Source organism: Microchirus variegatus (assembly GCF_963457635.1).
Source record: "Microchirus variegatus genome assembly, chromosome: 2".
Taxonomy (NCBI): Eukaryota; Metazoa; Chordata; class Actinopteri; order Pleuronectiformes; family Soleidae; genus Microchirus; species Microchirus variegatus.
In genome coordinates this window covers 4,757,847-4,776,127 of record NC_139803.1, presented here as the reverse complement: position 1 = coordinate 4,776,127, position 18,281 = coordinate 4,757,847, and the positions used below count along the sequence as shown (strand labels likewise).

General features: G+C 44.2%; 2 protein-coding genes across 2 annotated transcripts; both read left to right on the top strand.

The window, feature by feature from the left end:
- Positions 1-553: 553 nt before the first annotated feature.
- pygma (phosphorylase, glycogen, muscle A) lies at positions 554-9,538 on the top strand. Its single transcript, XM_083909927.1, has 20 exons — positions 554-890; positions 3,016-3,117; positions 3,346-3,424; positions 3,546-3,649; positions 3,767-3,898; positions 4,640-4,751; positions 4,823-4,905; positions 5,676-5,819; positions 5,914-6,006; positions 6,109-6,255; positions 6,364-6,527; positions 6,625-6,739; positions 6,819-6,920; positions 7,056-7,203; positions 7,285-7,343; positions 7,424-7,565; positions 7,646-7,853; positions 8,679-8,813; positions 8,982-9,048; positions 9,137-9,538. Exons 1-20 carry the CDS (start codon positions 648-650, stop codon positions 9,284-9,286), a joined length of 2,529 nt encoding a protein of 842 aa, XP_083766053.1. The 5' UTR covers positions 554-647; the 3' UTR covers positions 9,287-9,538.
- A 3,220-nt stretch (positions 9,539-12,758) lies between these two features.
- slc22a6l (solute carrier family 22 member 6, like) lies at positions 12,759-17,309 on the top strand (the record flags this gene model as incomplete). The annotated part of the gene is made up of 10 exons (XM_083910415.1): positions 12,759-13,157; positions 13,234-13,337; positions 13,411-13,565; positions 14,112-14,280; positions 14,364-14,487; positions 14,571-14,686; positions 14,767-14,981; positions 16,688-16,796; positions 16,934-17,137; positions 17,222-17,309. The coding sequence occupies 10 exons, from the start codon at positions 12,759-12,761 to the stop codon at positions 17,307-17,309; spliced, it is 1,683 nt and encodes a 560-aa protein (XP_083766541.1).
- Positions 17,310-18,281: the final 972 nt, after the last annotated feature.

Here is an 18,281-nt window from a genome sequence, read left to right as displayed (position 1 = left end):
GTGTGTGTGTGTGCGAGAGAGAATACACTTACATCTGCTGACCCACAATTCTGCCAAACACAAAGAGAAAGCCAACTTCACGACTGTGTGTGTGTGTGTGTGTGTGTGTGTGTGTGTGTGTGTGTGTTAAAAAAACACTGGTATAGTGGAGAAATTAGAGATTAAATATTATACAAAGACAGTAATAATAATAATAATAATTCTGAATTATTCACGGCGTTCTAAGCGTTCAGATTGATGTTGTTTTTCATCACCACTGGAATAAAAAAAACACACATTTGTTTGACATTTATCTCTTTAAATGAGACTGAAAATAATCTGGAAAACAATCAAAATGTTGGTGTGTAACACATCACTGTTATCGCTTTATTTTATTTTTAATTTATACTAAACTGTGACATACATTTGCATAATTGAACCTTTGTGACCCTAATGATTGACAGCTGAAATCACACCCATGCTCCACCCTCTCTCCTAAACCACTCGCTCCACCCTCTGCTTCACATTCATCCCTGTGCCTATAAATTGCTGGAGTTGCCTCTGTGGTGTGTGTGTGCCTCTCTCTCTCTCTCTGTGTGTGTGTCCGGTGTGTGTTACTGCTCCGCTGTGTGTTGTGTTGAGATTATTCTCCTTCCTCTCCAGACACCATGTCCAAACCCTTGTCCGACCACGAGAGGAAGAAACAGATCTCGGTGCGAGGCCTGGCCGGCGTGGAGAACGTCACAGAGCTGAAGCAGAACTTCAACAGACACCTGCACTTCACGCTGGTCAAGGACAGAAATGTGGCCACGGTCAGGGATTATTACTTTGCTCTGGCTCACACTGTGAGGGAGCACCTGATCGGCAGGTGGATCAGAACCCAGCAGCACTACTATGAGAAGGATCCCAAAGTAAGTTCAGCACATGTTCATCCACTCATGAGAATCCATTGGAAATAATGATTGAAACAATCATTAATACTGATGCACGAAGTGCTCTAACTTTAAATATGGAGCAAAGTATTCAACTTAACTTAACCTCCTCCATCCCTGAGCTTTCTTTGAAATCATGTGACGTACAGGAGGAGTACAGGAAGTGCAACAAAGACCAAAAAACACTCAATCAAATTACCTTACAGTATATATATTTAACCTTAGAGTACATATATGAACTTACAGTACATATATATAACCTTACAGTAGATATATGAACTTACAGTACTTTTATATAACCCTACAGTACTTCTATATAACCTTACAGTACTTCTATATAACCTTACAGTACATATATATAGCCTTACAGTACATAAATATATAATCTTACAGTACGTATATATGAACTTACAGTACATATAACCTTACAGTACATATATATGAACTTATAGTACATATATATAACCTTACAGTACATATATATGAACTTAAAGTACATATATATAACCTTACAGTACGTATTATATGAACTTACAGTACATATATATAACCTTACAGTACATATATATAATCTTACAGTACATATATGAACTTACAGTACATATATATATAATCTTACAGTACATATATGAACTTACAGTACTTCTATATAGCCTTACAGTAACATTACAGTACATATATAACCTTACAGTACTTTTATATAACCTTACAGTACATATATGAACTTACAGTACGTATATAACCATACAGTATGGATATAATCTTACAGTACATATATATAATCTTATAGTACGTATATATGAACTTACAGTACATATATAACCTTACAGTACTTCTATATAACCTTATAGTAACATTACAGTACATATATAACCTTACAGTACTTCTATATAACCTTACAGTAACATTACAGTACATATATAACCTTATAGTAACATTACAGTACATATATAACCTTACAGTAACCTTACAGTACTTCTATATAACCTTACAGTTCATTCACTCTGAGGATACAACAATCAGGTCTCAGGTATCAACATCTAACGTATATATTTCAGGCTCTTTATAAACAGACCTTCTATATGAGCATTTATGTGCAGAATATAGTCTTTAAGTTGACTTTAACACTGACTGTGTGGCCTGTGGGAGGTTATATTCAGCCTGTTATTAGTGTGATACCAAGTCATGACATTTACTGCTGCTCTGCTTCAGTGTGTTGAAACATTAAACCTCATCCTCTCTGACCATAAGGCTCACAGCCTTCACTTGTGTCACATGAGCTCATGCCTCTGAGGTCATCTGAGCTCCTCTCAGCAACAGCAGCGTATAAACAGCTCCACTTTGGACAATAGAAAGCTGTGGAAACGCAAAAACACTCCACGTTATTATTGCTGATAAATGTCGTGCAGAATTGTCTGTCATTTCAATAAAATGGCCCCGAAACAGAGAAAATCACATTGATTTATGTGAAACATTTACTGCGGACGACAAGAGCATTAATAACCAAATAATCCTCTTCCGTGTGCATTAATCCCAGTAACCTGACGCTCACACCGCGTACAAGCGACTGAAAGGTCAAAGGTGAACTCCTCAAAGGTCTCACAGGAACATGGACCATGACGTTCCACATCATTGTTGATCACAGTGACTTTGTTTCACATCTTTAGCACGAAGAGCTGGAGAAAGAGGTTAAAGATCCTGAGAGTCTGCTCTCTGCTCTCTGGTCACATTTTGATTTATTTTGTATTTTTCAAATCTATCTCACTTCTCCTCCTGAACTGGGGCTCAGGCTGACCTTTACAGCGACCTCTACAGGAGCTATTTTTGCCTGGGCCAAAATGATGCTGTTATGTAATACCAAAAGCAAAATGTAACCCCCCCCCCCCCTCACACCCTCCAGCCTTTCCTCAGCCTGTGTCGGGCCCTCAATGTCAGAGGCATAGAATCACTAAATGGCAAAGGCTAAACAGAGGCTCAGGTGGCATCTTCCAGCTTAACTGTGACAGTCAGAGGTCAAACGTCACCAGGACATCTGACAGCAACAGACTGTGAAGTTAAAGTGGTATAATCCTAAAAAATATGTCCGTCTTTGTCTGAACCGTAGCGCGTCTACTACATCTCCCTTGAGTTCTACATGGGCCGCACTCTGCAGAACACCATGGTGAACCTCGCTCTGGAGAACGCCTGTGACGAGGCCACGTACCAGGTAATCCTGCAACCCTGCAGCCATGTTCCCTCATCTGTTCATCATCGTGTTTATAATGTGATGCTAAAAAAAAAAAAGACCCAGACTGAGTCCATCAACTGCTCAGAAGAAGCTCATTTCCCCATAGACCATTCACACTACTTCCACTTTTGTTGTGTCCTTACAACAAAACCCTCTTTCACTAACCATAACAACCCTCTGAGAATCATGTTGTGCTGCCATCTGCAGTTGGGTCTGGACATGGAGGAGCTGGAGGACATGGAGGAAGACGCCGGCCTGGGTAACGGAGGCCTCGGTCGTCTTGCCGGTGAGCAAAATCATAAAATCCATCATTAATAAAGTGAAAATAATTATTTTTACTGATTCAGAATAATGTCACACCTGGTGAGAGGTCGCTCTTTATTTCCTGTGCTATCTGTGGTTTCCAGCCTGTTTCCTGGACTCCATGGCTTCACTGGGCCTCGCCGCCTACGGCTACGGCATTCGCTATGAATTCGGTATCTTCAATCAGAAAATTGTCAACGGCTGGCAGGTTAGAAACGCTCAGCTTCAGGCGCCGCGCTTTCCTCTTTCCTTTATCACATAATGAGGAACCCGAGGAAGCAGCCGAAAAACACAACGCATATCCTCCATCTTTGTCATGATCCAGGTGGAGGAGGCTGACGATTGGCTGCGTTACGGTAACCCGTGGGAGAAGGCTCGCCCTGAGTACATGCGCCCTGTGCGTTTCTACGGCAAGACCGAGCATCACCCTGATGGAGTGAAGTGGGTCGACACACAGGTGATGAACACATGAATATGAGTAAACATGAAAGATGTTTTCAGATGTCGTCCTCACCACAGGAAACACCTCATCTCATTCCTATTTCAGCCATTTATCATCAAGTTATCCTGTTGTTTTGTTGGGGTCGTACCTATGTTCCCCAGGTCCTATGTTCCCCACTTTGTGGAAGCCTGGGTGTGGAGCTCCAGGGTAAAGGGTTGGGGTTGGGTTTAGGGTAAAGGGTTCGGGTTAGGGTTGGGGTAAGGGGTAAGGTCCTAGGTCCCCCACTTTGTGGAAGCCTGGGTGTGGAGCTCCAGGGTAAAGGGTAAGGGTTGGGGTTGGGGTTGGGGTTGGGGTTCGGGTTGGGGTTAGGGTAAGGGGTAAGGTCCTATGTTCCCCGGGTCCTTTTGGGTGAACAGCGGGGAAGGGGTCGTACCTATGTTCCCCGGGTCCTATGTTCCCCGTTTTTCCCAAAAAAGGTCCACTTTGTATGTGACAGGGGAAAATAGGACCCTTTTTTTGAAAAAGGGTAGGGTTAGGATTAGGGTTAGAGAAAGGGTCCTATGTTCCCCGGTCACATACAAAGCGGGGAACATAGGACCCGGGGAACATAGGACCCGGGGAACATAGGTACGGTCTATGTACCTTTTTTTAGAGAAAGGTACATAGATACGGTCCCGTTTTGTCTCATCCAGGTGTTCAAATCAAAGAAACAGTGAGTGTAAGACATGACAGAGAACGCTGTGATTGTATTGACAGGTCGTTCTGGCTCTGCCGTACGACACGCCCATCCCCGGCTACAGAAACAACGTGGTCAACACCATGAGGCTGTGGTCAGCAAAGGCCCCGTGCGACTTTAACCTTAAAGACTGTACGTGCCCGGAAAAAACCTTTGTATTATTATCCTCTTCTGCAGTGAACTGAAGTTTGTCTCTGTTACAGTCAACGTGGGCGGCTACATCCAGGCTGTTCTGGACAGGAACTTGGCCGAGAACATCTCCCGTGTGCTCTACCCCAATGACAACGTAAGGAACTGTGTCTAAATCACCTTTTAATCCAGTAAAGGTGGTCGTGCTCATGTTAACCTGGATGAGCTGAGACTCGGGTTCAGTCAACTCCATGATGGCTCCTGTAAAACTGGTTTATCTTAACTCCACAGAGAGATGGATTACCATAGTTTGGACCACACCTGGACTCATTTGTTTTCAGACAGATAGTGAGATAGTGAGTGATCCTCCAGCTTCCCTGGAGGCCGTCCGTCATGTCTGCACTGAGACCTGACCACCAGGTTCTGGCTCCCTGAAGGCTCAAGAAGAAGGATTTAGCAGATAAACATCTAGCCTGAGATATAACTCATGTCAGCTGCTGGTAATTGATGTCTCTGTGAGGCAGTGAGAGCAGGATGTGAGGTGGAGCTGAGGAAAGTGAAACGATGACCTGATTCATTAAGGAGTCAGGTGTTCGTTACCAGACGTTTCCTCACTTCTAAACAGCTCTAAAAATGTAAAAAATAAAACATTTATGGCTTTTTTAGCTTCTTCTGGTTCACACTTGTGCCTCCATAAATATATCATGCAGTTATAAAGGAAAGTGAATATTTACACAGTGCTCTGAAATACTAGAATCTGTTAATTATAAATGGGTGTTAGATGTTGTGCTAAAACGATGATAATTGGATGATGATTCAGTTGCAGATCTTAGGCGTGGAGCGAACAGGAAATTGTATTGAAATGACAAATATTGAGTCGACGTTTGTCACTAATATGAAAGAGAATGTGTGTTTTTTTCTCCTCAGTTCTTTGAAGGAAAGGAGCTCCGTCTGAAGCAGGAATACTTTGTGGTGTCGGCCACGCTGCAGGACATCATCCGCCGTTTCAAGGTCTCCAAGTTTGGCTCCAGGGAGGTCGTTCGCACAGACTTCAGCAAACTGCCTGACAAGGTGAAGTAAAAAAGCCGACTGTGTCAGTGTGTAGAACAGGTTGTTCTGTAGCCCATCAGCAACTTGACGGTGGACGGTTGTTCTGCACGTTCAGGTCGCCATTCAACTCAACGACACTCACCCAGCCATGGCCATTCCTGAGCTGATGAGGGTTCTGGTGGATGAAGAGAAGCAGACGTGGGACAACGTGAGCGTCCATTCGTCACAGAGAAATCACACGTGTCAACATTTGTTTTGTGCAGAGCTTTAAAGTCTGAGTTTTGTTCCCGTTTTACGTCCGTGTGTCCAGGCCTGGGACGTCTGTGTGCGCACATGTGCCTACACCAACCACACCGTCCTCCCTGAGGCTCTGGAGAGGTGGCCTGTCGACCTGTTTGCACATCTGCTTCCACGCCACCTGGAGATCGTCTACGAGATCAACCGGCGCCACATGGAGGTTAGTACAGCTCACTGCAGCATGTTACAGGAGGTACAGATTACTTCCTGTTGAACTTTCTAGAGATTGAATGACGTTCTAATAAAGCTCATGTTTGTCTCCCCGTAGAGAGTTGCTGCTAAGTATCCCGGTGACAGTGGTCGTCTGTCCCGTATGTCTCTGATAGAAGAGGGAGGACAGAAGAGGATCAACATGGCTCACCTGTGCATCGTCGGTTCTCACGCTGTTAACGGCGTGGCCCAGATTCACTCGGACATCCTCAAAGCTACGATGTGCGTCCTCAGAGTAACCCTCGTACGCTGTGTGTGAAGTGTGGTGAACTTTGGTTTTGCGTGTGAGCTCTAAACTTTCCGGTGCTTCGCTCTTCAGTTTCAAGGACTTTTATGAAATGGAACCACACAAGTTCCAAAACAAGACCAACGGCATCACCCCGCGCCGCTGGCTGGTTATGTGCAACCCCGGGCTGGCAGAGGTCATCGCAGAGGTTCGCTGTGTTCTGTTTTTATTAAACCTCAAATCGGAAAATGCTAGTTTCATTCACCGGTCTTTGTTTTCAAAATCAGAGAATCGGCGAGGAGTTCATCCGTGACCTGGATCAGCTGCAGCGTCTCCGCAAGTACGTCAACGATGAGGCTTTCATCCGTGACGTCGCCAAAGTCAAACAGGTGACAAAAACTACCACAGTGTTTCATTTCTAATGTTTTCCTTGGTCTATATTATGATAAAATAGATGTTAACCATTGTTCATGAAGTGTAGTTTCCATCTAATAACACAATAATACCAATGGAATCTCATGCAGGAGAACAAGCTGAAGTTTGCTGTGCACTTAGAGGAGCATTACAAGGTGAAGATCAACCCCAACTCCATGTTTGACTTTCAAGTGAAGAGAATCCACGAGTACAAGAGGCAGCTGCTGAACTGTCTGCACATGATCACCTATTACAACCGTACGTCTGTTTCCTCACTGATTCCAGGGCTTTTTCTCTAACTCACACACAAACACATCACTCTCTTTACATCTGTGTCAGGCATCAAGAAGGAACCCAACAAGCAGTGGACTCCGAGGACCATCATGATCGGAGGAAAGGTTTGTACTTTGATCACATGACACAGGGCGATCAAAAGAGAACCCAACATCCACTGTGCTGTCATTGTCTGTCGCTGCAGGCTGCTCCTGGATACCACACTGCAAAGATGATCATCCGTCTGATCACAGCCATCGGTGAGGTCATCAACTACGACCCCGTGGTCGGGGATCGTCTGAAAGTCATCTTCCTGGAGAACTACAGGGTCACGCTGGCAGAGAGAGGTTTGTTCTCTCTGGTTCTTCTCATTTTTTTAGATTCAATAGACCCAGTCCGTCAACCTGCTGCTTGTGTGCTTCTGCAGCGATCCCTGCATCCGACCTGTCGGAGCAGATCTCCACAGCCGGCACCGAGGCCTCTGGCACCGGAAACATGAAGTTCATGCTGAACGGAGCTCTGACCATTGGAACCATGGACGGAGCCAACGTGGAGATGGCCGAGGAGGCCGGAGAGGAGAACCTGTTCATCTTTGGCATGAGAGTGGATGACGTGGACGCGCTCGAGCAAAGAGGGTAAGGAGGGAATCAGGGTTTCTACGTCCAGATTATTGTTGTTTTATCACTGCACACATGCTGTGGTTTCCTACACTAATAAGGGCGCTTTCACCAAACGATCCATTCGAACCAAAAACTCTAGTTCATTTCGTTGGTGTGAAAGCATCAATCGCACTCGGGTCCGCACCAAATCAAGCAGAGACCGAGACCGCCTCTTTTTGGCAGTATCAGTCCGCCAGACTGATACTGCCAGACTCTGGTGCGGTCCCTCTGGTGCGAACGCCAACTCGGGTCCAAACCATATTCTTCAGTAAATGCCATGGACATAGCCTGCCTTGTAGGTCTTTGGAGCAATCTTCGTCACATTCATGAAAATAGCGCGTCTCCTCTGCCTGAAATGACGCGCTATACATCTTCGTCGACTCCAGCGTATCAGCTGATTGTTCTCCAGACGGAGCCGCAACTCATTCTCAAATTGGATATTTTGCCAAAAATGGCCAATACAGAGAATGAGATCAGAGCAAGTAGCAATGTGCGTACGTGTTGCTCCATAGTGAGTCAAAATTGGCGCTTTTCTACCGGAAGATTATAAACACATTGATGAAACGTCGATCGGGCCAATTTTGGTTGGTTTGCTGGTGTGAAAGCGGACCACACTGGAGTCATATGTTGCCTGGTGTGGATCAAATAATCCAACTACTGGTGTGAAAGCGCCCTAAGTGTGGTCCTGGAGAATTAGCTGCTACCTCCGTGTAGGCTCTGACTACTACTTTCATGAATGGGCTGGTTACTATAGCAACAAGCGTGAGTTTCTGTTTCTTATTTCTTTCTGCTGCTGCTTAGTTACCACGCAGTGGACTACTACAACCGGCTGCCTGAGCTCAAACAGGCTATTGACCAGATCGCTGGAGGCTATTTCAGCCCAAAGCAGCCTGACCTGTTTAAAGAGATCGTCAACATGCTGATGCATCACGACAGGTAAAGGCACATCATGACCCGAGGCGCACACACACATCAGAATGTGTATTAACATGCAGGCACTTCACTGCACAAGTACATGAATACTGCAGTAGTGAAGTCAAAAACAATATGACACACGAGAAAACTGGGTTTTTTAAATGAAGAGATTTGTTTTTCTCCTCACAGATTTAAGGTTTTCGCTGACTATGAAGATTATATCAAGTGTCAGGAGAAAGTCAACGACCTTTACAGGGTAAATGCTCGTTCACCTGATTATTATAACGGACGATTGAAGAAGTGGTTTTCTCTCTCGCTGACCTTGGTAACCGTTGTTTCACCAGAACCCCAAGGAATGGACCAAGAAGGTGATCCACAACATCGCCGGATGCGGCAAGTTCTCCAGCGACCGCACCATCGCCCAGTACGCCCGTGAGATCTGGGGCATGGAGCCCACGCTGGAGAAACTCCCCGCCCCCGATGACAAGCATTAAAGTCACGTGTCAAGACATGAACGCCTTTTTTTCTGCTAAAAAAGCCTCCACAAACAAACCTGCGTCTGAGTGCGTTTAAACTGACGCAGACGGTTGACATGTTTCATGCCTGCATGTCAACAACATCCATCATCGGTGTCGTTGTTTTCAGGGATGCAGACGGCGCCGACGTACGGCTGTGGATGAAGGACGGGCTTTGTGAATTTACTGGTGATAATGTTTTTATTAAAAAACAAACTCTAAAAACTTCCACTCAGACTCTGAGTTTTCTGAATAAAAATTGTTATAATTATTATTAATAAATACAGATTAAATATCCACACACAAAAAAACACATATTATGGGAAGTATGTTCATGGTAAATCAACAGAAAACAACTGCCATGGTTGCAGAAGGCTGTCATTTGTTGTGCAATATGCAAATTCACCTCTAGATGCCTCTAAATCCCACACTGAAGCTTTAAACTGAGTTTGACTGCAGAACATAGAACCCAAACATGAAAAAAAAAATAATTATAACAACAATAATGTGACCTGACAACAGTGACGTGACACAGACTGTGGTGACGTGAGCGCAGCAGCAGGAAGAGGGAGGTTTATATACAGGTGGAACTCATTAGACACAGGTGAATCACATCAGGGCAGCAAACACACAGGAAGTGAAGCTAAACAAGGGAGGAAAACTTCAAAAAAAGATATCAAAACAAAGAAAATGTAACATATATATACATATATATATATATATATCTAATCAACACAGCATAATCCTGGTGATACTCAGAAGGTGAACATAAAGACGGCTGCTGACCCTGATGCAATCTGTGGGCTGACCCTGAGATAGTGTGAAGACCGGCTGAGCGGGGTTTAGTGTGGTGTTGACTCAGGCCAGACACCAGGGGCCAATTCCAATTCCTATCTCATCCCTTAATCTTAACTGGCCTCAAAACCAAGTGTTGAGGGTTATTTTGTCACTTAGAAATGGGACACCCCTTAAATGCAGATACGTCTTCAGACTGTAGGGGGCAGAATAACGCAAAAGCTGCGTCCAGTCTGTCAACTCCAAAAAAGAAGAAGAAGAAGAACACATTTACGTCACGATTATTTATTCTGATCCGTTTGTCAGTCAAGTTATTAGGTTGTCAGTTAGTTATAAGATGATACTCATACAAATATTCAGCTGACAGTTACCACACACCACGACTTATTGACAAAAGATCGTAAAATAAAAATAAATGTTACGCAACAATGATGTCAGTAATCCATAATATGGGCCTAAACTAAGATCATTTTTATATCTCTATTAACAAAGAAAATACTTCATTTGTAGCGCACTCGTTTCACTGCTTTCGACGCCATCTTTGTTATGTGAAAACACGCAATGCATTCTGGGTAGCCCTTGCTCCCAAAGGTGGTCTCGGAAAATGTTGATTGAGGGCGATACAGCCCTTAAAGGTACAATATGTAGTATTTATGGGTTTATATGACCCAAAATCCACTTTTTTATACATATTATGTGCTCCTGCATTGTCTAGTCGCTGTATAATAGTTTTTGTTTCATTTTCGTACTGTTTCAAAAAGTCATGTAAAATAACACGGTCGCGGGCCGCGGTTGCATAGCCACTGTTAGCAGCGAGACGCCATGTTTCTACCGGAGCCTGAAAGGACAAACGCGAGAGAACAAAACAAGCGTCTCTTTACTTGTAGCAGAAGTCCCGCCTCCTCTCTCTCCGCTTCGTCCGCTACGGCCGCGGTAGCTCCGCCCTCTCCCTCACCTCACGAACCTCATCTGCTGACACGGAGAAAGACGACGAGGACGACATTTGACCAGCTGAGGATACCGTAGCGCTCAGGGAAGGGAGGGGGTGAGCAGAGCAGCAGGTCTTTGTTGTAAATTTCAGCCTCTCCTCTAGATGGCACTATAAACTACTTATTTCCCCTTTAATTTATCTGAGAATCGGGACAGCACAAAAGCATTTTTGAGATTGAGGATTAAGATAGGAATTGGAATTCAGCCTAAGTCTGGAAAACCTCCACAATAAGTGAACAACTCTAGGGAAGTCCAGGAGTTTAGACGTGTAGCGCTCACATCCTTGGTTAAGAACCGTTTTGAAAGGATTCTTAAAGACATGAAATGCCTCATAACACCTGAGAGCGTCAGCTGTGATCTGATCTCTCACTGAGACCAAGGTCAAAGTGCCCTTCAGCGTTCATTCAGTAAAGATTAACAGACAACAAGACGTCCGTGTGTCGGGCGTGATTGCGGTGTTTGACGAGGGGAGGTTTACTGGTGAAATAAACGCTTACATAAGTCGTGTTTTCAGGGTCTAAAGTCTAAACTCACATCAAACATTGAACAGCTTGAGACTCATCACCGAAAGCTAAAGTTATTTCTGGGGCTGTCAGATGAAAATGTTCATCTGGAGTTGTGTTTCTCCAGAGAACGGTGACACGGACGGCCAAGGAAAAGCCAAGGAAAAGCCAAGGAAACCCACATCTGACTCATTTGTCTCTCTAAAATGCTCCGCCCCCCAAAAACTCCTACGACATCCATCGTGTTTTTTAAAGCTCAAACACCAAAGCTATGTGAGACTGTGGAGATTCACAGCTGAGAAAACACAGCGTTTATTGTTGCACTTTCATTCAGTCGCACAGATCTCGTGCTGATTATTACACAAGACGTGGAAAAATAACACAGTGGACCGCGACGTTTTCTCAGTGTTGTGTTATTCTTGGTTTGTGTGTGTGTTTGTGTTTGCGTTATTGATTAAATGGTCAGCGCTCGTCAGTCACTCATTGTTCTAACACAGGGTTAAGAAGAGAAAAGGTCACCGTGTTGAAACAGTGGAGCTTTTTCAGCTACTTTTGCCTCAAATAATAATATTTATTATATTATAATCTTATCTTATATATGTTATCCATAAATCAATGGGTGAACAACCACGAGAGACAACAATAAAACAGTGTGTGTGTGTGTGTGTGTGTGTGTGTGTGTGTGTGTGTGTGTGTGTGTGTGTGTGACTCTATCAGTCTTGTTATTAAGTAACATTTTAAAGGGCAGCGAGTGCATCCCAGAGTAAAGAACAGGGGACAGTTATAATCCTGCAGCCCGCGCTGCTGAAAGTTCACTCCCTCTCACACTTTGTTCACGCGCGGCAACAACTCAACGCTCAACGTATGAGCTGCTTAAACTTTAATAATCCTGTCGGAATTTAGGAGCTGATTACACTCAAAAGCACCGCGGGCGACGAGGACGGACTGTTTGTTTTTACTGAGAATGTCAACGAAGTCAATGACGTCTGCTGACAGAAGGCTCGTTCTGTAGGTAAGTTGTGATTATCATCACCTTTGAGCAAAGTCGAATCTACTCTTTGTCTTCAATAAGATCTTTTCTTATTATATTTTCAAGCTGCACCTTTGATTTTTGGAGCGTACCAACCACAGGATCGAGCAGGGACTGAGAGAAAGCCCAAACTATGGCGTTCAGTGACCTCTTAGAGCAGGTGGGCAGCACCGGACGCTTCCAGGTGCTACATGTGATGCTCCTCTGCGTCCCTGTGCTGATGCTGGCCAGTCATAACCTGCTGCAGAACTTTGTGGCTGCGGTGCCGTTCCACCACTGCAGAGCTCACTCCAACGTGTCTCAGGCCCAGCTGAGCCCGGAGGAAATGCTGCTGATCACAGGTCCACTGGACCGGGCGGGGAGGCCGCACAAGTGCCAGCGTTATGTGGCTCCGCAGTGGCACCTGCTGGCCGACAATGGGACCTTCGGTTCAGGGGACGTGGGAGAGGCTGAGGACGACGTCGGTCTGCAGGGGTGCGCTGACGGATGGTCCTACAACAAGACTGAGATGTCCTCCACCATCATATCTGAGGTTCTTCACTCATTCACAGTGCAAAGAGTCACGCGCTGTTGTGTCGTGTGTGTTAACTTGTGTTGCTTGTCATCAGTGGGACATAGTGTGTGATCAGCGCTCTCTGAAGCAGATGGCACAGACTGTGTACATGGGCGGTGTGCTGGTGGGAGCTCTGCTCTTTGGTAGTCTTGCAGACAGGTAACACTCAGTGCTTCCATCCGTGAACCCGTCATATACGACAGATAATGACTCAATTCTTTCTGCCTCCAAGATACGGTCGACGTATTCTCCTGCTTATTTCCTACCTGTTGATGGCAGTGTCAGGAACATGCGTGGCCTTCTCCAGCTCCTTCTCCGTCTACTGTCTGTTCCGCTTCGGTTGCGGCATGGCCTTGTCTGGCAACGGACTCAACACCTTCTCTCTCAGTAAGACACGCAGTGAAGTTGTGTTTATAATGCTGCGTTCCAGAGAACCGTCCAAACCGGTTGGACGTGGGACTTATCCGACCTCCAACTAGAAAAAGTGAACTGGAACGCCTGTCAAAGTGGGACCTCCTACTCGCCAAGTCGGGGCTGATCGACCTAAACCCGACTTCACCAAAATGAGTCACACGAATACGATATAAATATGTGATATATATGTCGTTGTTGTTATCCTTTAGCATGAAGATATGTAGGGCTACGGTAAACGTATACTCATGGCGGTACATGTATGGCTTTTACATAAACGGCTTGCTCGTGTATGTAAGTAGACTGAATTGCTGACAGTCAAAATGCCTCTTCAAACATAAATCTAAAGCGCCGCGATCGTCCATGATTTCTGGAACGCTTTGAAGTAGGAGCTAGTACAATTCAGGTAGCATAAGAACTACATCCCATTTGTTTGGATGGGCTCTGGAACGCAGCATAAGGAACAGGCTGTCACAAGAGCAGATGATGTATAAAATACATGTTTGTGTTTGTGATTTCCAGTTGTGGAGTGGATCCCCACGCGTGTCCGCACTGTGGTCGGGACGATAACGGGTTACTGTTACACCATAGGACAGCTGGTCCTGGTACTGATAGCCTACTTCATTCGGGACTGGAGGTGGTTAACGCTGGCCGTGTCTTTGCCCTTCTACGTCTTTTTCCTCATTGCATGGTGAGTTAGCCGCTACTAACGTGCACAGAAACATTCAGATGAACCCGCGTCATCACTGAGTAACCAACACAAATCTCATTTAGGTGGTTTCATGAATCTTCACGATGGTTAGTCCTCAATAATAAGCCGGAACAAGCTCTGAAGAACCTGAAAAGTGTGGCTAAATTTAATGGTCGCCATGAAGAAGGAGAAAAAATTGACATTAATGTAAGGAGTCGTGACGTGTTTGTGATTCTTTTCCACCACCTTTCTGTGCACGTACGTATTTAAAGTCTTTCTTTGGTGGATAGATCCTGAAGGAGTCCATGAAGAAGGAGTTGTCCTCGGCTCAGGGCTCCTACTCGTCCCTGGATCTGTTCAGAACAGGCAGAATGAGGAAAATGACCCTGGCCGTGAGCATAGTCTGGTACATGTGCTGCTCATAGTGTTTATGAACGTTTGTGAGCATCGTGTAAGACACTGAGATGACGCCATGCACTCTTCTAGGTTATCCACCAGCTTCGCTTACTACGGCCTTGCTATGGATCTGCAGAAGTTTGGCGTGGACATCTTCTTAATCCAAGTGATCTTCGGTGCCGTGGACATCCCTGCTAAAGTGGTCGTCACTGTGTGCATGAGCTTCATCGGGAGGCGTCCGTCTCAGAGCGGCGTGCTCATTATTGCTGGGACGAGTATTCTGCTCAACCTACTGGTGCCTTATGGTATGTTCTAAACATGACCCTTGACCCTGATCAATCCTGATTTGAATTGATCAGGATCCTTCCCTGTGGTGTGCCTCAGGGATCCCTCTTAGATCCATTACTGGTCCATTTTATGTGGTCTCTTATCACCGCGGTTATTTAATCACATGCATTCTTTCAGCTTAACTGTGGCTCGTTACAGCGACGTAAAGATAAGACTGAGCTCCTTATCAACACTCACGGGAGAATATAGATTCACAGGTTGTGCAATCTGTTGAGTGTCTTTGCTCAGCACGTGGTCTCTGGACCATTTACTCAGGTCCAGAACACTGCTGTGGTGGGTTAGGGTTAGGGTTAGGGCTAACCCTGGTGAAGGTTAAGTCACGGGGAGATCACTTAGTTCAACTGACTAGAACTATAAAGAAAAAGCAGTGATTGTGAGAGTGTGGAACACTCCTGTGATGACTCATCTCTGTTTACGCCTATATGACACACCTGAGGACGTGGACTTTACCTTCAGCAGAGTCTTTTTATGACCTCCTCCTCCTGCATATACGTGATGTCACTTATGCTCCTACTTTAACTGTGAACTAACTAAATCAACTTTTTTTCACATGTATGTGTGTATGCAGTCATATGTATGTGTGCATGCAGTCACATGTTCATATGTATGTGTGTATGCAGTCATATGTTCACATGTATGTGTGTATGCAGTCGTATGTGTGTATGCAGTCATATGTTCATATGTGTGTATGCAGTCACATGTATGTGTGTATGCAGTCACATGTTCACATGTATGTGTGTATGCAGTCATATGTTCATATGTATGTGTGTATGCAGTCATATGTTTTTGTGTATGCAGTCACATGTTCACATGTATGTGTGTATGCAGTCATATGTTCATATGTATGTGTGTATGCAGTCACATGTATGTGTGTATGCAGTCACATGTATGTGTGTATGCAGTCACATGTATGTGTGTATGCAGTCACATGTTCACATGTATGTGTGTATGCAGTCATATGTTCATATGTATGTGTGTATGCAGTCATATGTTTTTGTGTATGCAGTCACATGTTCACATGTATGTGTGTATGCAGTCATATGTTCATATGTATGTGTGTATGCAGTCACATGTATGTGTGTATGCAGTCACATGTATGTGTGTATGCAGTCATATGTTCATATGTATGTGTGTATGCAGTCACATGTATTTGTGTATGCAGTCACATGTTCACATGTATGTGTGTATGCAGTCATATGTTCATATGTATGTGTGTATGCAGTCACATGTATGTGTGTATGCAGTCACATGTATGTGTGTATGCAGTCATATGTTCATATGTATGTGTGTATGCAGTCACATGTATGTGTGTATGCAGTCATATGTTCATATGTATGTGTGTATGCAGTCACATGTATGTGTGTATGCAGTCATATGTTCATATGTATGTGTGTATGCAGTCATATGTTCATATGTATGTGTGTATGCAGTCATATGTATGTGTGTGCAGTCATATGTATATGTATGTGTGTGTGCAGTCATATATTCACATGTATGTGTGTATGCAGTCATATGTTCATATGTATGTGTGTATGCAGTCATGTATGTGTGTGTCCAGTCATATATTCACATGTATGTGTGTGTGCAGTCATATATTCACATGTATGTGTGTGTGCAGTCTAAAGGAACAGTAGATGTTGAAGACATTCACGTCTGTGTGCAGATAAACAGCTCATACGCACCAGTCTGGCTGTTGTGGGTAAAGGTTGCCTCGCTGCATCATTCAACTGCTGTTACCTTTACACTGGAGAACTCTATCCAACCATCATCAGGTAAGACTACATTCATTCATTCATGTATTTATTCTGTTCCCTGTGTTTGTGGACGTGACAGCAGCTCGTCGTGGAACCTGAAAGCTTCCATAGGTTGTGATTGAGCAGTAACTTCAGGGTTTGACCTGTCCCCTCAGACAGTCGGGCTTAGGCTGGGCGTCCACCATGGCCCGTGTTGGATCCATGGTGGCGCCGATGGTGCTCCTGGCTGGAGACTTCATACCCTGGCTCCCAGGTCTGATCTATGGAGGAGCTCCGATCCTCAGTGGAGTGGCTGCACTCTTTCTTCCAGAAACACTCGGCTCACCTCTTCCTGACACGATACAAGACGTGGAGGACAGGTACGACGTCACCATGTCGATGTGATATTATGTGACATTTGTGCAAGATTGATCCACGTTTGCGTGTTAAATGTTGCAACACAGGGGATCTGGGAGACGTCCTAAGAAGCTGTCAAAGGAAACCGTCGTCCTGCAGAACGTGGAGACAGACCTGCTGAAGCTGCCTGCGTGAGGAAATCCACTGTGTTTGTGTTTCTGTGAAAACTGCTCAACACATGGAGCTGCATTGTTATTCTTGGACAGGTCAATACAGTCAGATTATAAGAAAATCATCGTTAGCTGCAAAACAATCATTCATTCACTCATTCATAGCATTTTGACACATAAAGATTTAGAGCCAGAGTCCAGAAAAGAGTCTTTTTGTTTTGTAAAAAGTTTGTTTTACTTGTTACCAAATGTGATTCTTTAACCTTGTATGAGTTAATTGTTGTTCTTATTCCCAGGTTAAAATGATGCCTTATTATTATTACACATTTACACACTTTGCCATTGTTTTGTAAAAAATATCTTTTTTTTTTATTTTGGTGCCAAAAAAAAGACATTAAAAGTTTGGATTTCAATCAGCACCGAACCAAGACCACGTCTGTGTCGTTCTCATTGAGCTGAAGCAGGAAAGACGAGATCAGCTACAGAATCTATAGTTTTAACATAGAGAGCACCATCTAGTGGTGGTCAGAGGAACTGCAGAGAATCTGATTTTACACGATCATTCAGGGATTTGGTTAAGAAATAAATGAGTAAACATATGGCGTCATATTTTCCCCACGTGTTTCCTCCTTAGTAAACTTTAACAGATCAGTTTAACTTTAAGGTTAAACTGAACTTTAACAGATTCTGTGTCTTTAAGGTTAAACTGAACTTGAACAGTTCAGTTTAACTTTTAGGTTCAACTGAACTTGAACAGATCCTGAGTCTAAGGTTAAGATTTATACTTTTTTATACTCAAGTTAATTCACTTTATCTTTACACCAATTCCAAGCTGCAAAAGATCTTCATTCCTGGGGGTGAATCTTGTGTTTGTGTCACCATCTAGTGGTGAACCAATGCTACTGCTTTGATGGAACAATATAAAGGTAACTAAACAGGTAAACAAACGTGTTGTATGAGCAGAGAAACATCAGGATAAACGAGCGTTCTACAGAAA